This window comes from Athene noctua, chromosome 1 (genome assembly GCF_965140245.1).
Source record: "Athene noctua chromosome 1, bAthNoc1.hap1.1, whole genome shotgun sequence".
Lineage (NCBI taxonomy): Eukaryota > Metazoa > Chordata > Aves > Strigiformes > Strigidae > Athene > Athene noctua.
This window is the reverse complement of record NC_134037.1, coordinates 255,431,349-255,455,338: the sequence shown is the minus strand read 5'-3', so window position 1 is coordinate 255,455,338 and position 23,990 is coordinate 255,431,349. Positions and strand designations below refer to the sequence as shown.

At 38.7% G+C, this 23,990-nt stretch overlaps 1 protein-coding gene across 2 annotated transcripts in view; it reads right to left on the bottom strand.

Annotated features, from left to right (window-relative positions):
* NOX4 (NADPH oxidase 4) overlaps positions 1-23,990 on the bottom strand; it is a 108,006-nt gene that overhangs the window by 65,914 nt on the left and 18,102 nt on the right. For both annotated transcript variants that reach the window (XM_074932587.1, XM_074932594.1), the window contains exons 7-11: positions 22,539-22,611; positions 17,940-18,020; positions 13,301-13,529; positions 11,082-11,246; positions 10,877-10,939 (exon numbers count right to left, since the gene is read on the bottom strand). In XM_074932587.1, coding sequence (XP_074788688.1) covers positions 10,877-10,939; positions 11,082-11,246; positions 13,301-13,529; positions 17,940-18,020; positions 22,539-22,611 — 611 coding nt within the window. The remainder of the gene's footprint in view (positions 1-10,876; positions 10,940-11,081; positions 11,247-13,300; positions 13,530-17,939; positions 18,021-22,538; positions 22,612-23,990) is intronic.

The following is a 23,990-nucleotide window of genomic DNA, read 5'->3' as shown; positions in this document are numbered from 1 at the left end:
GGCCCCGAGCCAAACTGCTAACTTAGCATGTAGTCATTAGCAAAATATGTATGCTCATTAACGAAAGATGTAGCTTAGATATCATATACTCATTACTGATGATTAATGTAATGAAAACATGTCTATCCTGAATGTATCTTTCTTCTTCTTCTTTGTGTAGGGGTAAGTTAACAAGGCTATGAAGCTGGCTGTCTGGCCATGAGACCAGATGTGTGGCCTTATTCTAAAAAGAACATAAATGACATAAGCAGGGAAACTCCCTTAGGTTCTCCCTTGAGCCCTGGCCAGGCTCTGGGGGAATCGAATTGGAAAGTGACACCAGATATTTTCCACTCAAAGCAAAGGTGCCAGTTATTCTGGCTTGCAGATTTTGGGGTATATAAGGCTGGGCCCGCTCACAGCGACTTTGGCAGCCTCACCTATGGGTGGACGCACACGCAGGATTTCCCCCTTGCCGGGACAGGCTCCCCAAACCCTCGCTGTAACCGGGGCTGCCCAGCCACTGCGGGGCTGGGTGATGGTAACGTGTGCGAGTGGTGAGGGATCTTTCTTAATCACTGTTCTCTCTCTCGTGTAGTAATGATGTGATGCATTACCCTGTATTTTCCTATTTAAGTGCACCATTCTGTCCTTTCTTACTGTATGTTTTCTGTATTACCTCGTTATATCATTTAGTTATCACCAGTAAAACAAGCCTACTCTTTTCACTCTGGTGTCCGAGTTTAATTGGTATCCTTAATCAGCAAAACACAAATGCAGCTGCTGAGCTGACAAATGCGTGAACAAGGAAACTGAATGGCACAAAAGGCTCCCTCTCCACCACCCCTGAGCAGAAACTATGGCCCATCTCCAGACACATGTTAACTGGCTCCCAGTGGTGTGAGACACTTGTGGAAAGAACCATCAAAGGGTCGATAGGTTTTCTAGTTGGATCATCAACAGCTTGAGGAACGCTGTGTCCCTCCAAACTACCCTACCAGCACACACAATATTTTGCCAGGCCAAAGCACAGATCCCAGCCAGTCAGCTGGTCTTAATTTTAGGACAGCAAGAATCAGGGCATTTCACTTCCTCTAATATTTTGTCCACATGCTAACTGTATTCATGCTTAAAAGTTGTGCTTGGTCTGTTTTGTTTTGTTTTTTCATTTTGACAGTCTCCTACACTTCCTAGACTTTTCTCTAACCTGATCTAGCAGCTAACCTTGAAGCACTACTTCTAATGGGAGAAAACACACTTTGCTAAAGTCAGTAGATGCTTGTTATATACTGGTAATTTACTTTCATCATATCAAAAAACCCACACCTTCATGAGAGAGATCTGACACCTATATGAAGTATCTGCTGAAGGACAACTCAGGACTTAGTGAACTGGAATGTAACAACTTCTGTGTTCCCTTGATCCAAAAGACGCAGATCTGTAAGTTTAAATGTAAGTGAAGGTTTACTTAGGGTTTTTATACAGAACCCAAAACTATAAAGCCCCAAACCAACAAAACATGTCTAAGGAAGTACTAAAGGCATCTGAAATATTAATCTATTCTATTTTTGTTTTACTTATATTCTTTGTCAAACAGCTGCTAGATTTCCTACTTCTATGAAGAGCAGACAAGCTCTAGGGATTTCGTTAGTTTGCCAGCAAGACACTTCACAATATCTGCATTTCCCTAAATGCTCTGTAAATCATCCCATAATGACAAGTTTCATAACCATTTGTACAAGATATTTAACAAATCTTATTAGAATGTCATCATGTTAGATTTTGTTTTTATTGTATTTATCTGTCAGTATGAACTTAGCTCTTGATGTCCTTACATGCTTTTTACTCAGGCAAACTTCCAACAACTATTCAACTTTTATTTATTTTTTTTTTTTAATGAAGTATTTCAGAATTTGGCCCCTAGGCTTTTCCTGTTGTGGATAGTTTATTTCTCAAGTTTACAGTACAGGACATGTGTTTCTCCATCATCTCCAGTTTTGCTCCTTGCACAATACAAAATTTCCTGCTTAAAAGAAGCCTAAAGCTAAAACTTCAGTGCTAGATTGTTAATACCATCACCGATTTCAAATGAACTCTGGGGCTTCCCTTACAAAAGCAAATGTTTTACTCATGACAGTGCTTATACTCATGTATTATTTGCTGAGACCTTTCTGACAAGGCATCAAGCCCCAAAATGTAAATGTGCAGATCAGGGCCATCGTCTTGCAATCCCATCATGCCTAAATCCAGATACCAAATGAATGTAAACACAGGTGTGGAGGTAACAAGGAAAACAAAATCTACAAAAAATCAAACCAAACCAAGAACCTTAACAGTAGAAAATGCATTAATAAGTAATAGCTCAGAGACATTTAGGTACAGTACTGTAAGTTGTTATGTGCATCCAGAAACTTCTTTCATATAATTCTTCTACCTATTCTGAGATGATTAATGGACATAAGAGTTTCTCTCCCTGGGCTTCAGTATTTACTACTTTATAGAATTTTAATTTGGATACTAATCACACCAAGTATTCTCCGTCAGTAATATACATTTGAATTTTGTCTACGGATCTGAGTATCTGCATATGCAAACTTGTCCTCTACGGTCCTCAAAACTCAGCTTTTACTTATCAAAAAACACACACATACTGGCCCCCTAACTTGCTACATGTCATAAATGTCATGCCACAGATTTGACCATCCATGTATATGAGCAGAGAATTCAACTTCCTCCAGATTTTTTTCTTTTCTTACTCATACAGAACTATATGTGGAAGGAAAGAAAGGTGTCGCACTACAAATTCTCCTGATGTGATCTGCTTCAAATTAATCATCTGCACAAAAAGATGGAGAACCAGAAAAATGGCAGAACTTCTTGGAGCTTTTTATTACAGACTCTTACAGCATCTATTTCAATGGGATTTAAAAACAGATTTGTTATTCAACACTGAAGTAGAGGAGGTCAGCACACGTTATAACACAGGAGAAAACTTCTAGTTTCCTGTTGCGGGTAGTTGATATCTGCTGACCTGCTACCAGAACTAGGATCTAAACACTGAATGAAGAGCCAAAACTCTTTGGAGGATCTGACGCAGCAGTTATATTAACTCATGTTAATATAAAGCAGATAAAGTCTTTGGAGGCTGAAGGCTGGAATCTTTGCTTTGGGTTCTTTGTTTTGGTTTTATTTTTTGCTTTGTATGTGCCACTTCCATGCCATCTGCCTCTATTAACTCCATCTCATGAAGCTACTAATCAGTGGATATGCAGAGTACAGCTCAAACAGAGAGGCAGAGAGAGCTCAACGAGAGTTTATGCAAGTTACCTGCATCTGAGTATCAACAAGTATCTTGGGATACAGGTATGTGTTAATTAAAAAAAGTCACCAAAGGACAACTTCAACTAAGCCAGTATTAATCTGAAAAGACAACAGACATCAAGTGCAGGGTATATATCTCTTGGAAAAACAAATAAGGTTCTGGACAGCTTTATAGATATGAGTAAAGTACAAGGACATTTATCCAAAATGTTTAAGGTTGCACTGTTCACAAGGGCAGAAGAGGCAGTACTCTTTCTACATAGACAGTCAACTTCTTACAATGTAGATTAACGTCTTCGTGTTAAAGGTGGCTTTTTAATTGTTTCCAGAAGGGATTCTGGATGCTTGAAGTGGAGCTGCAGAATGGGAAGGGGCATTCCACCAATGGTGCTGGGTCAGGAAGAACAATGGAGAAAGGAATTAAATCTCTGTCAAGTCAGTCAGTGAAGGTTGACCTAATACAGACCAGGAAATGCTCTTCCTCTGCCTGAAGAGCCTAAGCTTAGTGGGCCGAGATTTATTGTTTTATCACTTCCAAAAAAATGATGTCCTGAGTCTCAGAGAAATTCAGTATGGATTATTTGTCTGAGTGACTTCAGTGAAGAATGTGGAGGAATTGTGGTTGGGTCACTGAAATCACTAGACAGGAACTACAGAGTGCAAAATTCAGTTCTCAGAAACTCCTAAAGACTCTCCCTCCTCTCTAGCACCTTCTCTAGTCAATGCAATCATGTGATTCCGAGGATTTAAGTTTGACTCCTGCCGTAAATATGTCTGGAAAGTGTCTCTTGTCCCCATACTACAGAAATATGGAGTAGCCAAAAGCACTCCCCTTTGTCTGTTTTGCATGGCAGGAGTGCCAGTATAGAGGAGGTGTTGTCTCAGTGTCTACCTATAATGCCTAAAACTCTTATGTCTCATGTCTTGGGTGCTAAAGTAATACTTCAGACACCTTGTGAGGTATCAACATACCTGAAAAGACAATTTATTATACACACTCAATTGTCAGAAATTGAAGAGGACCATCCTTTAAGACCAAATATTTTAGCTGAAAAAAAAAACAGTATTCCAAACAGCAGATCTATGTTGTTTTCATAAAACAGAACTTACTGAAGACTTTCCATCAGCAGTTCAACTTCAGAAAAGAGGATACTGCAAACAGACTCATTCAATCACCACAGCACCTGCTAGGCTCTTCTCCATTGCCACCACCGTAAAAGGCAGGAGTAAAGAAGCTTTGATGAAAGACTCAGTTCACTATTGCATGTATTACACCATCGGGACTAAGGGTTTTTTTCTCCTCAGAGGTGGTAGTTCTAGTTTAGAGAGGTACCCACTGAAAGAACAGTGCACCAAAGGAAGGATCTTAAAAACTTTAAGCTATTCAGAGAGCAGTTTAAGTGAGCTCTGAAATCACAACACGGTGATAGAACAGTATCTCCTATCTTTGTGCAACACAGATTTCAGTTCCAAGGCGAAATGTGAGCATGACAGCAGCTAGTGACAACCAAAACTGGCATGAATTTGGAATAACAGATCATTTGATCCTGCATTTGTGGATGTTTGTTGCAGAGCAGAAGTTTCACCAAATCTCGGATCTGAGCCATCTCCAAATTTAGAAGAATTTGTCTCTTGGTTTTGTCCTTATTTTGAGGTCTTCCACACTAGGTTCCACATGAACTGATGTAATTGTTCCCTACATTCTTTGCCACAAGCAAATCAACACTACTAAAACAACAAGGTTACCAAGCCTTATGAGGTGCTGGGAGTAGACACCAGCCTTTTGGTAGCCAAGCTGTCTAAACTGCAGTTTGTGAGAGTTTCTGGCTTGCATTGACTCTGTAGTAGATTCAGCAGAGACCACATGAAAGGATCCAGCACATCTTCTGAAGTACTTAACATCTGCAAAACACAAGGCTATTTCCATGAGGCTTACTGCCAATCATTGCATGCCAATGCAAGAAATTCCAAACACAAGGAAGAAAAAGTGACTTCTCTTGTAAGAAATTAGTATATATTCTAAATGGGAATCTACTTCTGAAATCATTCATCAGCAAAAAATGGAAGTGTGCAACCATAAATGGTGAATGCTGTGGTTTCATGAGGCTGCAAATACTCAGTAGTGTGGTTAAGCATCTGGAAAGAGAATGGACTCAATATCACGTGAAACACAGAAGATGGAGTAGAAAAGAAAACCAATGCTAGCATAAACTGCAAGCCTTAATCTCGCCTTGTTCATACAGGTTAAAGCAAAGAACAACCTGAATGGTCAGAGAAAGCAAACACTTTCCAAAATATATATAAAAAAAAAAAAAAAAAAAGACGGAAGAATCTCCATAAACTAGTGTTTATTCTTAGTTTTGATAAGAGGTGGAGCTTTGTATACTAAAGAGGGGAAGCAACGTTTTGGTTATATGAACTTTACAGAAGGACCATTCCTACTACTGCTACTATTGCTAAGGCTTGTTTTCTTTTCCAAGGGCTTTAAAGATTGTTATAGACAATGACATTTAAACTCTATTCCACAGCAAATGAGTTTCACTCTTTCTTCCACAAAAGAAACATCAGTCTTGGGAAGCAGGGCTCTAAAGGGAACATTTCTGATGTTTCTTTGGATGGTCTGATCTCCATATCATATTGTGCACTTGGTCTTAAAGACAGATCTCCTTAGAAGAATTCATCGAGAAATACACAAAAATCCTTTGTCCCTTTACAAACCCTCAACTAAAATATTTACTTACAGAAAATATTTCTCCCCACTACAGATCAAAATATCTTGGAGCTGTCTGTATTCTGCTCAGATTCAATTGTAAGATGCAATAGTGTCCTATCTAAAATAAGTAGATTGGATGCAAGGGCATACAGGACCGAAAACGTTACTCACACTGTTTTAGACAGCACAGTAACAGCTGTGTACAGTTGTGTATAGGAACTGGTGAAAGAAGCATGGTAAAACATGTTAAAAAGAACACATTTTGTTAGAAATCAAAGACAACGGGGCAATGAATACAACATGAAGCAAGTAGCCCACTATGAACTACCTAGAACTGGCCAGCAGGACACCTGCAGAAATCCCAGACATTTGGTCATACCTTCAATACCCTTCCCAGATTTTCTAACGGATAACAAAATCAAGGAGTCACTCCAGTGAATACAAAGTCACTAGTGAATAAAAAACAGTGGAAGCACATTTCAAAAATTTAGTTTAAAAATGCCAGCTTTCACACTGATCATGAGAGAAATTGGGATCTCCGAGTGCCTGCACTTCAGAGTGTTACAAGTGACACTGCCAGCAGGTCGAGGGAGGTGATCCTTCCTCTTTATTCAGCACTGGTGAGACCATGCTTGGAGCACTGTGTCCAGTTCTGGGGTCCTCACTACAAGAGAGACATGAACATACTGGGGAGAGTCCAACCAAGGGCCATGAAGATGATTAAGGGCCTGGAACATGTCTCCTACAAAGAAAGGCTGGGAGAGCTCAAACTGTTCAGCCTAGAGAAGAGAAGGCTCAAGGGGACCTTATCAATGCATATAAATACCTGAAGAGAAGCTGCAAAGAGGATGGAGCCAAGCTCTTTTCAGTGCTGCCCAGGGACAGGACCAGAGGCAATGGGCACTAATTGAAATACAGGAGGTTCCCTCTGAACATCAGGAAACACTTTCTTACTGTGAGGGTGACCAAGCACTGAAATCAGTTGCCCAGGGAGGCTGTGGAGTCTCCATCCCTGGAGACATTCAAAAGCCATCTGGACATGGTCATGGGCTACTGGGTCTAGGTGGCCCTGCTTGAGCAGGGGCGTTTGGACAGGATGATCTCCTCCAGAGGTCCCTTCCAACCTCAACCATTTTGTGATTCTGTGCATGAAGCCTCTGACGGCACAGCCAGGTCACAGGTTAGCAAAGAAGCCAAACTGGCAGCTCTGAGTTCAGAGCAACATGGATTTTGCTTCCCCAAATTCCTGTGTGCATTTTCCACCAGTGCCTTCTACTCATTCCTTCCATCAGCAGGGATGAGAACACTTTCAGTTGACAAGGGTAAGAAAATAAATATCACTGTACACATTTCTGAACAATGCCTACCTCTTTATGCTCACTTGGTTACAATTCAGAGCTCCCTCTGGCTCCAACTGAAACATGTGGGAGCTTTGCCAGAGTGCAATGGGAGTGGGTTCAGGCCCTTTGCACAGCCTCTAAGTGTTTTCCTCCACCCCAGCGTTATGTAAGAAATTGAGCTAAACTGTAAATATTACACAATCTTGAAAAGGGAAGGGACTAGTAAAATATATTCATGACTCCTTCACGCTGACTCACGCCTTCCTTTCCACTTTTGCTTATAGTCCTCACTTAAGAGTATAAATATATGCCTGAACTGGTCACTTCTTGTCTTTTAAGCATAATCCAAGCGCAGTGAGATGTTTCATCAGCTTAGACAGGACATCACATAGAGCCTGGGGACAGACTTTTTAGTAGCGCCTGCTGTGATAGGACATGGGGTAGTGGCTTTAAACTAAAAGAGGGTAGATGCAGACTAGATATAAGGAAGAAATTCTTTACAGTAAAAGTGGTGAAACACTGGAACAGGTTGCCCGGAGAGGTGGTAGATGCCCCATCCCTGGAAACATTCAAGGCCCGGTTGGACGGGGCTCTGAGCAACCTGATCGAGTTGAAGATGCTCCTGCTTATTGGACTAGATGATCTTTGGAGGTCCCTTCCAAACCAAACCATTATGTGATTCTATGATCCTAAGCAGGACAAGAGACAGAAGGAAGGGTGCAGTCTTCCCCCTCACTTTGCTGTGGTCATTGCTGCACTGTGCATCCAGTATCCAAAGCCCCATGTGCCCCTTGTGCTGCTCTTTCTCTGGCTCTGAGCCCCATGCTCCTACACCAGCCTAGAAAAATAACCCAGGGATTATCATCACCCAACAAAAGAAGCAGCAGTAGTGTTCCATCTTGCTTGGTAACTACAAGTAGGTCAGATGGAAGGAGAAAAAATACTGAGTTAAGCTATTGCCTACACTCTCTATAGGCACAGTCCCATGTCTGGCATCATATTAAACAACAGCAACAAAAAAAAGCTTTCTGGACAGCAGCCCAAGGCATATTCTATGACCTAGAAAGACATGTGGAAAAGACTGTCCCCTGCTTAGGCTGGGCAAAAAGATTGTAATAAACCTAAGTATTGCATATCCTCATTATGCAGTAAACCAGCCATTTACCCCATAACAGCATTTCTCCATCATAGTTAATGTTCTACTGAAACGTGTTTGTGGCAATAAAAATGAAGCTCAGTAACTCAGTGGTAACTTCATATCTTGTAATAGTTCAAATATGCATGTGATCCTGAAGGATATGCTGTTATGCTGAAGAATATCACTGTACTTTAAAGTGTAAAGCATTAAGAATGAACAGGAATTGCCTGGTCTGCTATTACATACTTAAAATATAATGCATTGTGCATGAATGGAAATTGCTACTTCTAATGTGACATATTTAATATGTGACTGTAAAAATTACACAAACTAATTTATCAACTAGACTTATGTATCTGAAATATACTTCATATTATCTGAATACAAACGAGTTACTGATATTCGCTAAGAAAACTCAGACTCACAAGAGATCTATTTTCCATAGCTCCTAGATCTAGAAGTTCTAATGCAAAAATAACTTTTCATAACATTTATTATTATAGTATGCCATTTTAAATATTGGATGAAATCAACTCATACAAAGAATCTGACTTCAATAAAACATCTTATTCAACTTCATTCTATGATCTCACGCAGTATGTCCATGTCAGCAGTCTCTTTTCTGACAAAAATTCTCATCATAACAAATAAGATATTTTGCCAGAGAAGAGACTACTGAAACAGGCCTAATATTCTTTGATGACATTATTTCTGGAAATTTGAATCACATTATTTCACTTTTTTAGCAGCGTCCTAAATACAAGAAGAGTCTCCAAACTGTGCAATTCCTGCTAATGATCAAATTATTATAATTATTGTAATTTCCACTGAGATGGACAGTCAGAAATTAAGAACATGATGTTTTGAGATTAATGTTTAAATAAGATGGTCCAGTGGTATAGAACAGGTCTAACTTTATTAAATATAGTTATGCTAGGGCCAAATGAGTGTAAAGAGCAAACTGAGATTTATGCTATGTTCTTTAAATTTATCTTCTTATCGCTAAACTAATAAAAAATATAAATACGGATTGAATCATTCTGCACAGAAACCAGCTGCCACATAGCTATAAAATCATATTCAATGCAGATAATTTTTCAATGCTGCATATCTAGTTATCTTTATGTGCCTTAAAAACTGCCTACTGGAGTTAGCAACGGATAAATAACACACGCCTTTGCTTTCTACCAGCAAAGTGAATAGCCAGGAAAACTGCAATGATCAGACTATGCAAGCACCGATACTGCTTCACCAAGCTATACAGAGCCAGCTTCCCTTAAGTGAAATTTACTCCCAGATTTACATCACAAAATTGATTTTGGGTGGAATTAAGTGTGGGTTCCCCTGTGACAGTACCTGCCTCCTGGCTTGGCTCAGAGAGAAATAATTAAAAAACCCAAACAAACAAAAACCAAAACACCCCACAAAACCAAAGAACTGAAAGTGGACAAGAGGTAGTTGTGCCCTCTGAATTTCTGGTAACAGTAAAACATCTCAGCTGTTCCATAGCACTAGGTAAAATTCAGTAAGAATAAAGTACCAGCTACCAATCCAAAGGAAAGAATCAAATGTGAATATTTATCTCCAAGGTCTTCTTGAAGAAGAATATCCATTTCAGGCAATCCTAAAGCCAATTCCCTTTGGAAGGAAAAGGCTGCCACCAATACTCAACCTTAGACTCTGCTTTTTATAACAACACAGCCAGTGCAGTACAGTGATTTTTTGTTAGCACATTTCAGGCTTCTGCACTGCTCACTCCTGAAGAACTTCAGGTATATTTATATACAGTTTCACTTTATTTCATTCTGTCTCCATGAGGTCCAGTTCCCATTCTAGATCAATTGAGCTGAGTAAGTAATAATCCCAATGTTGTATGATTTCACTCGTATATCACTTTAAGTCAACAATATATCTCTTAATATAATGATAAAGCAGAAGACTATTGCAGAAGCTTCTTTTTTAAGCTTGATGTTTTTCTAACTTTGGAAAAGGCAGTGGCAGGAACATCTTTTCATTGAATAGGAAAGACGACAGAAAATTCATTACAATTTGTGCTCATTCTGCATTAAGATCTACAAAAATGGCTGAAACCTCTTATATGCAACAATGATCAAAATCATATGGATTTTATTAATTTATTATTGTTTTTCATTTATGGAAGACTTTGAAAAAAGTGCCCCTTTTCATTTTTTCAACAGCAGAGAAAATTAAATATGTATTGAGTACTGTCATACATAATAATCATGCCATTTCATATTCATTGATACCCTCATAAATGAAACATAAACTCTTCTGGAGGGAATTTTCTCCTTCAAGGAAATAAAGACCATTTGCTTACCAAATATAAATAAAAGAGAAAGTAAGGAAAAAAATTGTATTTCTTACCATTGTAAGGGTGAATGGATGGCTTTCCAGTGCAGACACTCTTGGACAGTGTAGAATAACATACTGTAACAAAAATCAGCCAGAGAAAACAAAATGATAGAAAAAGAAATGTTCAAAACATTCTTAGTACAGACAAAGTGAAAGTGATCCCTATAGACAATTCTACAAAAACAGCAGTGATTTTTCTAAGGGCTCATTAACTCACCTGACCAGGCCTTGCTTTAAAGTTGTCCTTCATCATCCTTACTTCAAGGACATTGGAGGGATGACTTATCACTGAAGTTATTGTGACTGGTTTATTGCTGCGGATGTAGCGGTACAGCCTTTCCACACAGTACAAGCAGAGAGGTCCAGAAATCCAAAACCAGGTCTATAGGAGTAAAAATATGTCACCCCAAGGACTTTCCATTTTATGTTTTCTAATTTCAAAACTATATGAATTCTTGCAGGACCTCATTTCACATCTACTGTGGAACAGTGTTTTGGTCACAAGTAACCTCCACATCTCTCCACGTGCAGAAATCCAAGTCTATTATGGAGGCTCAATCAGTCTAACCAGCAGCGGCATCCACAAGCACAAACAATCTCAATCTCATCAGGAACAAAATGCTAATGACTTCATTTGCAGCTATGTTCCTCTGGTTTTATGTAGTTAGATTTTAACTGGTTTCAGCAGTGAATGACACAGTACATACACTGTTTCCAATTTTAACAGACCAGAGTGCTGTAAAACCAGTTAACCTCATGGAAAAACATTGTCTGACTTGCAATATTATTTGACTGTTATATTCTTTTAATCATCTCAAGTACAAGCAAAAAACTAAGAAAGGAGTATTCTTGTGCTATAGAATTTATGCTTACATTAGATTAGTGTAAAATCATAGACAAGGGAGAGAAATGGGCCCTTTTGAATCACAATTCATTTGCCCCCGTGAAGGATATGTATGCTAGACAAATAAGGCCTTGGAAATGCCCATTTCTCTGCACTGATTATATGGGGACCCCTGGGTGACTGCCTCAGATGGAGACATTTGCAGCTGCTCAGCTAAATTCCATCCTAAGAGTCAATTACTAATAGCTTATGGCAGAACTAACTACTAATTCCACATCTGCTCAGTCCTTCAAGCCATGGCGCTGAAGTGCCCTCAACCCTCATCCACCTTCCTTTCCCAATTTTTGAAGCTACACATCAGCATCTCTTACAACTAGCAGAGTATTTAATTTCCTCGAGCACATCTGGCCTTAAAAACTTCAGTAGCTCACAAGACCTAAGGCTTTTTATTTAGACTTGGTGCTAAGTGCATAAAACACTTCCAAATCAAAAAAAGTCTGAAATAATGGTACAAGCTGCCGGGAGAACACTGAGTGGCCATTTCTTTCTATGGCTCTTCTTTTCCCATAAATGCCTCTAAATTAGGCACCTTAAGCCCTTAAGAAGACTGTTTGATGTCCTGTGGGTCATATGGAGCCAGATATACATTGATGCTTGTAATTCAGGAGTATTACCACAACAAAATACCAATCCAAAGAATTTTGGCAGAGGAGTTCAATGTAGAATTGACTGGTTCTTATTATAACTAGATGTTCCATAGTAAAATGGGTTCCCACTGCAGCTAGTAAGGGACACACACATGTGTTCTACAGAAAACAATGATGCTAATAAAGAGAAACTCCTGTGAGGTCTGTTATGAGACCACCTTGAATGGTGGGCCTTGGTCTTGTGAACTCCATATTCCTAAACTTCCTCAGGCTACTTGCCAATACAGCCCAGCTCCTCTTTTCTCAAAAGAAAAGAGAAAATTTGCATGAAGGAAAAACTGCTGCCACAAAACATAAGGAAACAAAAGGCAAACGGAAAACAGAAGAAGAAAAGGCTTTTCTATCCCCACTGTCATCATAGTCATTTACCCATGCCACATATAAAACAAGCCTGTCTGCAAACAACAGGCTATACAAAGCCAAACCACAACCAACTGCAACACAGAAATGAGTATTAGGACTTCCATCCGCATGGTAAAAAAGAGAACAAATGGAGTTTGATTATTTCAATTAACTACTGCCACACAATGCTTACAAAGGGACCTTATGAATACATTAAATAAATGTTTGCTCTGAAGTGCTATGCTGCAATTTAAAGTCACATTTATAGCAAGACTAATACATCTCTTACTGTGTCGTACAAAAAAGAACATTACAGCCAATCTCTCGACATTTTTCCACCCTATTCTATGCAGCACATTGTAATGCAGTTCAAGGTTTAATACAGATTGTTTTTTCCCCACCAAATCTTTGAATGCCTGAAAAGGTTTTAATAATATTTTCCATTATTAAAACATCTGGTCTGGAAAAGCAATAATTAGTGGTTATGGCTGACTGAAAGACTTGGCATGGTTTGTAATACCTGAAACGTCGGATCATACAGACCTCTGGGAAGTGTGACTGGAACTTGGGTTCCTCGGAACAAATTCTCATAAAGTTATTTTGTACAAAGGGTTCTGGTACTGGTAAGTCCTCTGGGAAAGGCTCAGTAGTATAGTCAGGAAATGGCTCTTCAAAAGCCTTTGGCACCATCATATTCTGTCGGAGTGTTTTGTTAGGATTAAAGCAACCAGGAGGGTGTTCCTCTAAGTTGGTCTGGTACTTGAGTACACCCCTACAGGGAAATAAAAATAGAAAAGACACTGAAGTAGCAGTCAAAAGCAAGCAACTTATCTTAATGTGAAGAGAGTTTTAGAAAGCAGTCACAAGGCTCATCTTCAGCAAGAATTTTAATTTTGTTTGCTTTCAGGACTTTCAATGAGATCGAAGCTTTGCAACAACAGAGCCCTCTGTCACTAGAGGCAAGGTTTAACTTTTCCAGCTCACTTGGCACTCCCCCACTGAACAGCCTCAAGCTTAATACCGCTTGAAAGGGGGAAGATAGTGTGGGAGCCTTGAAAAAAATTAAATAATTATCTCTCCAGTTCAATCACACCCAGGCTTTTTCACTCAGCCTCCCTATAGTCAGTAAGTAATGTAACTTACTGTTTTCTAAGGCAGTCTGTAGCAGAAGTGGCCTAAGTTGCCAAATCATGAACTGTGAGAATGTTCCCACTACTTGGTGTTTATCAGGTTTGCACACAATGGTATAATTTGCTCCTTTATATCATCTTGTTAAATAGATAGGTATATCATCTTGTCAAATAGATAGAGGAAAAAAGAAAGTCCTGCATGATAGCCAAGGAACCTTTCCTGCAAATTATTTTGTGGGGTCCATGCTTGAATTTTAAGCTAATGTTAAATTTATAGTAAAATGAAGTGAAAACTTTGCAGCTGCAGCTAGAAGCTATGAAGAAAGAAGTGGAAACCTGAGACACTCTGGGATATCTCAACACATTAACGAATGATGGAAAATGGGGAAGAACTGATAATACTAGTAATAATATTTTTTGGAAGTACTACTTGTGTCCAAGCCCGGATTTGATGACAGTAAAACCACAAGGCAGAAAACTTAAAGAAAAAAAAAATAAAAGGGGCTAGCTAAATGACATTTGTATAGGATGGTGCTGGGTGGGAAATAAGGCACACTGACACAGAGTCTGGTGAGACGTAACCTCTGAGCCATGCAATGAAGGCTCATCTCAAGTACACAAACATAAGGACATATGTTCCCCCCTCCCCTCCCCAGTGTACACGCGCAGCAGCAGCGACAGACTTTAATTCACAAGAAGAGAGAGAAGTAGGACATCTGCAATATTCCCAATTTAAATGGGCTCCGACAGGCTACTGGCAACCTTCCCTTCTGAAACGCAGTCCTGACAGCAAGTAACAAGCTTCTTGCATGGTCCAGTGAATAACGTACAGCTTGGAAGTTAAACCTGCTCGCTCTAAACTCCACATCCACCCTGGGAGAATCACTTGGGAAGCGTTTGTGTGCCTATACCCATGCTTCTGTCTGTATTTATTGCCTGATCATGCCTATCGCTTGCATCTGGCATCACTGTTGGTCATCGCATATTTGCAAAGTGACAGATACCCCTAACATTATGCTAGTTCCCTGCTCCATAAATATGATGGTGCCTCATGGATTTAGCTGGAAGTCACAGCACATGTGATATTTTTCCAATCAACCTTGTGTGCATGCCTGCCAGCTGCTCCCACCGCTTCTCTGTTCTCAAAACATCCCAAAAGAGGATGCAAAGTTTTCCTTGAGGCATGAATAGCTGAACTGCAAACATGAGCATCCCCTCCAGTGATCTCTAGTTTGTTTAAACTATTACAAACATGCTAACAGAGTGGCAAACTGGGATGACAAAGCTGCCTGTTAACAGCAGCTGCAATGACTCCCATTTCTGAAGCTGTCAAAGAAAGGCAAGTTACACACCCAAGATCAGTTCCCAGGAAGATGAATTCTACACAACTCTCAAGAAACATAAGATATATCCTTAAGTATTTATTTGGTGCAACACTTGAATACATTAAAAAAATCAGTGTGGATGGCAGTGAGTAGGAGACAGACAACTTCAGCAAACAAAAAAGGGAAAGACAAAAAGGGTAGGTCATGTGAACGTGTCCAACAGGCTGAGGAACACAGCATGCAGGATCTGCATGGGCATACATCAACCTCTGTCCCATTTGCCAAACCAAATAGACAAAATTAACTTTTGGCTAGAGCTGGAAAATATATATCACTGTTTCTTGAGATTTTTATGATAAACTACAGGTCAATGGTTCTAAGTCTTTCTACAGGGAATTGCACTGCTTCTATCTTCTCATCCATCTTCTGCTGCTCAGCTCAAGGTGAAGGGTCTGCTAAAGGTCAATGTGTGGGTGGAATCTTAAGAATTTTCACCCTTTGGAAGATAAATCCTTGGATAACTCTAGTGACAGCACAAAGGCCTTATTCTCAGCTCCTGTGAACCAGCATAACCCATTTAATTCCACAGTAATACCAAATTTGGATCAGCTCTAGATACTAGAAACATCAAGCTTTTGTTTTACATAAACTATTTTTTGTTGTTGCTATACAGGCCTAAAATATAGATAAACTAATGTAGATATGCACTAAGCCTTAAGCCACTAAAATATTTGAAAGTCACGCTGCAAGAAGTACAAGAGCAATGGAAATCTTTAAGGATAATTCCCTGAAAGATTCTCCTCTCCCTTAGGGTAGGGATGAAAAAACAAACAAATAACATATGACAGATGAATCATACTACTTTATATACTACTGAGAGGTGTTTTGCTGCCCTGAAGAAGAGGATACTATAAGAACAGACCCATAATATTTTGAAACAAAACAAGAATCCAGGAGTACTGTGGAAATATTGAAAAGGAGAGACTTCCCGGACAGGTAAATCCTCACCCAATCTGCCTGCACAGTTCAGCAACAGGAGATGTCTTGCTATGTAGAGTAATTGGCCATGCATCTGCAAATCTCTTAAGACATATCATGCAGGAGTCATTTGGGCACCTAAATGAGGGAATCTAAGTTTCCTTTATTCTCAGAACAGATCTTCTGATCAATATCACCCATGGAGCCCAGAAATTAATCCAGCCCACTTGAATATAGATCTTTGTAGCCAGCAGGTTAGTTGAAGCATCCTTCAGGCTCTATTGACTGTATTTATTAGAACTCATTAGCCTATAATGGAAGAAAGACACTTAGAAAACATGTAGAGACCTACATTTAGGCATCTTAAACTTGAACTGACTCCCACTCTTCATGACTCATTCTTCTCACACTTTTAATTGACACTCAGTTCTTTTAGATTTGCACTGTGCAACTTTCCGATTCAATACTAAAGAGGCTTGTACAAGAAGATGCCTGTTTAATGCTTAGTGTATTACTGCAGCCTTGGTTTGCAAATATCTCCAACTAGACTTCTTTCTTCATGAAGTGGCAACGTGGTTCAGAATACAATGGGCAAAGGACAATACAGTGACGAAGATGAATTAAACTCGATGTGAAAAATACTCCAAAGGCAATCACTGGAACAGATTGCCTAGGGAGTTAGAGGATCTCAGTCACCAGATGTTTTCAAGTTAGACAAACACCTGTCAAGAATAATTTAGCAAAAGTTCATGCTGCCCCAGGATGGGGAAGACAGGTTAGATCCATCTTCCCCAGCTAAGAAGAGCTATGCCAAAGAAAAAAAAAACCACAACCCAAAACAACAAAAAAATGAACATAGAGAACTGGAATTGTGTCCAGGAGTTTCAATTGTTTTGAACTCATTATTTCAATTCACCAGATCTCAAGCTGCGTTTGTTTTGTTCAACAACATATTCCTACCATGATCTTGCTAGGCCTAATTACCTTTCATGTTTACTTTAAGCAGCGGTGCTCAGTGTTGCACAGACATTCCAGCACCTTGTGGTTCAGTAGATGTTTAATGACATGGAGAAATAAACCTCGTTCAAAAATCAGCTTCCCTTCCCTTATACCAATCTCTGCACCTACAACCACAAAGGAAACTTAGAGATGTTAATGGCCCAGATTTTCACACAGCATAACTTGTGCAAGCTGCTTTGTTTGCAGTAGTGCTGGGTTTATTTGTGCCTGATAGAGAACTGACCATCAGCTTCATGGCACACGAACACTGGTCTGATGTTTGTGAAAACAAGAAGAAAAAACTAGCACATTTCATACCATAGCAATGAGAAAGAGATAATTAGGGAGAGGCCGTTCCTCCCCTCTCCTTAGGAGTCAAAATTGAAGGTAGAGAGGAAAGAGAACGGATAAGCATCTTTGCTTCATGTTCTCCTGTCAGAAGCCAGGCAAGAGGAGGCAGAAAAGAAAAAATAATGCTTTCCTGATTTACCACTAGAAACTGGTAAAATGGACAACAAATAAACTTGAAAGTGAAGAAGTTTGTGCTATCTGGCTGTAGTAATACACAATTCTCCAAGCTACAGTCTGAACTTTATTTAAACAAACACCTGTAGAAAAATGGAAAAGGATAGCATCTTGTCAAGAAGTTGGCCCACTGTGCACAAGTGAGCTTGGGAAAGGCAGCAATCAAGGGAACTGCTCCTTCTAGTTGTGCTTCAGAAAAAGGGATGGCATTTTCCGTTTACTTACCCAGAAACATGCAGCATCAGCAGCATATAGAAGACAAAGAAAAGGTTGTGTGTATACCAGAAGATGTCATAGTTTGAAACCCTGAAAAGAATAAACCATGTTTCAATGCTGTTTCACTCAGATGGAATCACTGCGAATTAAAAGCAGATCTGTGCACAGAGGACATCATTATACACCATGTAGTCACGTAGAACAGTCAAAGTGCAGCATGTATTCCTACAGGCACACTGTACTTGCAAGCAATTAAGTGTTGAGAAGAACAGGTGACTAGCACAGAAGTAAAAAGCTGAGAAAGAGAGATAAAGGACATAGATGTACAGAGCCAGCTGAAGAATAATTCCTAAGTCAGGAGACTTCACTGCTTTTAAAAGTTCTACTTAGTTCTCCAGACTCAAAACTCAACCTCTTTACAGTGAGTGCCTCCTTGTGTTCTCCCTGCCCCAATACAGGTGTATAATATGTCACTACTGATACAACACAGAAACAGGCAGCATAGACAGCAGCAGCAGGGCTAGTGGGAAAGGAAACAGAAACTTGTGAAGGTATGGAGTGGAAGGAGATATTGGAGGAAAGGGAACTAGAGCAAGGAGGCAACATGAGGACAGGTAAGACAATGTTTTGGGGCAGGAGGCCACATAGAGCAGGGCTCTAGGACTGATGGTCTTGGGAGGAACAAGAAGAACATTATGACTGTTAAGATCAGGAGACGTGACGGCGAAAGAGGACTCACTCCCTTTCATCAATAATTCCTTAGGTAATGTAAAAAGAACTAAGACCAAAGAAAATACCCATCTGGAACTGTTTTCTGTTAAGTTTGTTTGTTTTTTCTTGAGTAGAATAGTCACCAAACAACAACCAAATGGTTAAGAAAATATTCTACTTCATAGCACACAAACACACCTCTCACACTACACAGCATGGTAGGAGAGCCCCTTCCAAAACCAAAAAAACCTAGCCCCTTCATAAGCCAAGACAATTATTCAATATAAAGCAATCCTAACTCTGAGAACATAGTTTAAGAAGCTACTCCTCTGACATAACTAATTTTTTTTCAGATTTTTTTTCCCTCCTATGACCTTTTACATAAACAGCTAACTACCCTTGCTTCAATATGTCTGAAATATATACTGTGGTTTTTTCTGTCAGTACAGGACTTATTTTTCTGTCTTGAGAAAGGAAACAAGTAATTGCAATAATCTGAGGGCCACAAAAATAAAATCCAAGCAAGGGCAATTCTAAGGAACCCAGAAACAGCAAGGGGCCCTGAAACCCCTCTTTCACCCTGCCAACCTTCCTCCATTCAGCACCACATAAACACTTTTTCCTCCTTGAGGCTGCTCAAACCACTTCTAACTACCCACACCCTGGTAAGCATTTCCATGCAGTCACTCATCAGTATCTTAAGGAATTGTGGGAGTGAACATCAGTAAGATGAAAATAAAGGATGATGGTGTAGGAAGTGGAAGCACAATGGGAAGGCACAAAGAGAATAACATTTACCCCAAGACCTGAAACAGATCTTGGAGCTCAGGTTTAATTTTGTATCTTGCTACAATACCAAAAGCTGCACACAGAATTCATTTTTATTGGATCTTGAGCACTTTTTACAGAATGTGCCAATTTTTCCAAAATTTCAGGGATGGAAAGTCAATCCCTGCTTCTGACGCATTGTTTTCAACAGCTAATTATTATTATTGATTAAAATTACCATACAATTCTTGTCTGAATATGCTGAAATGTCAGGTTCCTGCCATTTGAGCATTTTATTCTTCGTCCAGCATTCCTGCAGATACCTCTACTATAAAATCCTGGCTCCTCACATGTATCAAGTTCCCCTAAATGTAATCAGATCCTCTCAAATTTGCCTCCTTAAACTAAAGGAATGGAGATCCTTCAACCTCTTGCCATGAAGCACATTTTCAAACATTTTAATAAATATAGATTTCTTACTTCTAGCTTTCTTAAACTGTGTATCCTACAGATACATACAATATTCTAATATACTCATTAATTTTCCTACTGCTACACATATTTTTATAGTTCTTCAGAACATTTATTACATTTAGAACATTATTCAGAACAATTATTATTCTTGGGCCTTAAAATATACATTATTCACAGAATGAATGCACTTCTTAGGAACACAAAGTCCTGAAAATTTGAGATCAAGTTGAATATTTTGGTTTAATTTTGGTTAACCTACTTCAGAATTTCGAAGGGAAAGACTTGCAAGAGTTAACGTACTGAGAAATGTAAGGGGAGATTGCTATGCTTTCAAGGGACATGGTAAGCAGCAGTCTTCAAAAAATATTTTTAACCTTGTTACAGCTATAGTTTTGAAAAGGAAGATATATGTGGTAGTTTAGAAGATGAAATTGAAGACTGTAATATTTGGTTACAAAAAAAGATGGCATTAGAGCAACTTATATTTCAATGTTCCTTTAAATATATGATTTCCAAAGTCACTAGTAATTGAGTTCAATGGAAATACTCTCAAACAGCATTAATTTGAAAGTTACCAGAAATGTCAGCATTTATTGTATTTTCTCATAATTTCATATCCCTTCTAACAAACAACCACTAAAAAAAAATATGTTGGTCTAATTCTCAGGTATGACACAGCAAAAAATTTAGACATTTTTTCAAACAGTACTCACTTTCCCCTTCTAAAATATCAGCAGCTAATTCAATCCTCCCAATACTTATTCATAGAGTTTACTAAACAAGTAAAGGCACAAAAATATCAGGATAATCATGCATAGAAAAATTTCAGGAAGAACGTACAAAAGAAGAAATGATTAAGCGGGTCAGTGTGCAAGAGTGGATTAGGGCTGGCATCCAAGAGAATATAATAGCCTCTGAAATACTTTTTAAAAAGCTCAGTTTTTTATAGGCAGTGAATATTTACAATTCATTTTCTAAGACTATAGCATGAGCTTAGCCATCATAAGGCATGTGAGAATCCACAGGGGAAAAGAGACTGAGAAGGGACAGAAAGATGCACAGGGAAGCTTGTTTCCTTCGGAAAACACAATATAAAGACAAGCTTGAACCATATGCCAGAGGGAGAAGCCAGAATAAAATATCTAAATAAGAATTATTGCTAGAGTAACAGGAGATGCAGATGAACTCTTAAGGGCTTTGGTTCTGCTGGCTAGATGGCAGAAAGACAGGAAAGCACTTGCACTAACAGTAACTGAAGAAGGAAATAAGTGTGTAACTTCAAAAGATGGAAACCTTTGTTGCATGAAACACAAAATTATTATTTCCAAGAATATGATTGTAACTACACATATTTTCATAAATTTCCCAATCATTAATAAACATCGTTCTTTTTTTTCTAATTTATCACAGCCTTGGAGAAAACAGGAATTTGCTCTGGCTCACTGCTGCAAAGTGAAGCAATTGTTTTATTTTTCTATCTTCCCCAAACTGGTTTTCCTTTGCAAGTAGAGCCATCTGTGTGGACTATGTAATGTGCAGCCATGTCTGATATCTTGTGCAGCAGTCTTACCCTTCACATCTGTAGCCTGCAGCGCCTCAGCGCCTCACAAAGGTTTCAACCCTGGAAGTATCTTTGTCTACAAAATTGCACAAGTATTTACTGAACTATTTTCTTGAATCAGCACCTGATAACATTGCTACTCAGGGAAGACAGATTAGTTCAAAGTGCAAAACCACATATCTAGCTCACATCAGTGAAAACACCATTAATGTTCGAAGATACGGAATTTAAATATCCTTCAGAGTTTGCTGAATTGAGATGATGTATTTACATAATCGGCCTTTGAATTCACCAGAGACTGTTATAAAAATCAAGGGGTTTTTTTATATGCTTCAACTGCAGAATCCAAGCCTTAAAAAGACTACAACGCTGGGCTAAATCCTCCAAGGTACCGTACAATCACTCAAATGTGCTCTAATATGTGTTCAGTAATGCTGGTGCAGAATGTAAGCCCATTGGAGGCCCAAACTTTTAGAAATCCCAGCAGCTATTCTGAGTCAATACTGCATTGCTGTTTCAAAGTTATAATCGACATTACAAGGCATATATCTGACAACCAGAAGCAAAGCTTTAAAAAAAAAAGCATCATTTTATTTAAGTAGCACAATCCTGTTTCAGTTTGCTTTATTGCTGTGTTTTTCCATTGTTGGTTTTTTTTCCAGTTTGCTGTTACATTTTAATTGGTGAAAATAATTAAGATAAAGATATCATCTTATTTTACTTCCAGTGGACTTAATTTATGCATTGGACAGAACTTTCCATATGCTTAGTTTACTGCCTCCGTGGACAAACAGGAAAAAAAAATTATTTGAATTTTTAAGGGTCTAGATTTTTAACTGAGCACATTTCTCAAACAGTATTTTTCTCTGAAGGCAATTTAATCAGGTTTTGTAATTTTTTGAATAGAAAACTTCACTGTGCTAATTTAACTGCAAGCTAGTAAAAAACCAAATAGGGCAAGAAAACTGGTATTTTTAATACTCATTTAAATACTTCTTGCCTCATATTGCATTTACTCTTCAATCCCTCTAATCAGTGTGAGAATATGATTACTCAAATGGCATTTTCAGCATAATGATCAGATTATGTCTTACCTGATGGCATACGTAGAAGCTGTACACATTAGGAATAGTACCAACACCATAATGACTCCAGTCAGACCTGGAACTAAGAGGCATAAGATAACTTACATTTGAACTGTGAAGAGGTATACTTGTGTCCTATGACCTTTTAAGAAAGCGGAAGTTATTAGACATACAAATCATGATTCAATCAAACTCTTGCATGTATTTATCTCTTAAAGACAACTCATGTATCAAACTAGATAGGAAAGAAGAGCTGTGTTATCTCCAACCTTCCTAGAGAAAACTGCCCTTTTCCTTTCATGTCACCATGCACCACTGATTTCTCATTAGTCTTTGCTCCTGTCATCTTTTGCTCACAACATTTGTCTCTAAGCAGGTAACCAAGAACAAATCCTGCCTATTTGTTTGAGTGACTCTACAAGTTTCTATATCTCTTTTGTTATTCTAAAGCCTAAATTCTGTCGAACACAACAATTAAAAACCTGGTCAAGGACAGAATTTCAAGCAAATCAATTTCTATGCAAGCTGTCACTACAATTGTTTGCCAACCCATTTCATCCTGGAATGAGTAAGAGTCTGAAATTACTCTCCATGGCATTGTATCATGCTTGAAATTGTTGCCCATAGAGCAAGGTCTGTGATAGTGATCTACAGCCAGCATTTGAGAAGGAAAGGTTAAAAACATTAAGGATTGGACTCATCTGCTCAAATGCAGGCTCATATTGGAACTAGTCTATCCTCAGCTCTTTTTTAAGTCAATTGAGAGAAACAAGTATTTCTATAGCATGATTAATCTCATCCTAAAGTAGATTCCCACCCATAAAGTATAGTAAGCAATCAGCCTAAAGACAGATTAGAAAAATCCAACCAAAGTTACCACTTTTTCTGAGCACCTTATCTTCAAAATTGCCACCCCAGGATTTAAGAATCTGAATTAAGAATTAAGAACTTAAAATCCATGAAGCATTACAGCTTTTCAAAGAATGATTTTTTTCAGCATAGTCTCTGGTCACCCTAAAAGCCACGTGTTTAGGTTTAAACAAAGTCAGTCAAGCCAATCACCAAGCATAAAGTTAAATAAGCGCTATTTAATGTCAGAATATAAGCACCTCAACCAGCTTTCATGGATGTAAATGGCAAAACCACAGATTTTCATGGTCCAGGATCTTTTACAGGATCCTAATGCTAAGAACAAGTTCATTTTTTTAATAACTGATTGTGACTTTTGACTCTTTAGCAATAAAGAGACAATTTCAAATCTTATCTTTTTATCAACTTCTCAATATTCACTTGTTGAAAAGTCTACTACCCAAAGTCTGGTATGTCAGATATCACTCCTCAGTTTTACAAAGTGTAGGAAAAATTCTGGTCCTACAACCTACGGAAGTTTTGTCATGGACTGCACAGGGAATGTAATTTTACCCCTTCATGTAAAGCTTACAATTAAAAGCCTTTACAATT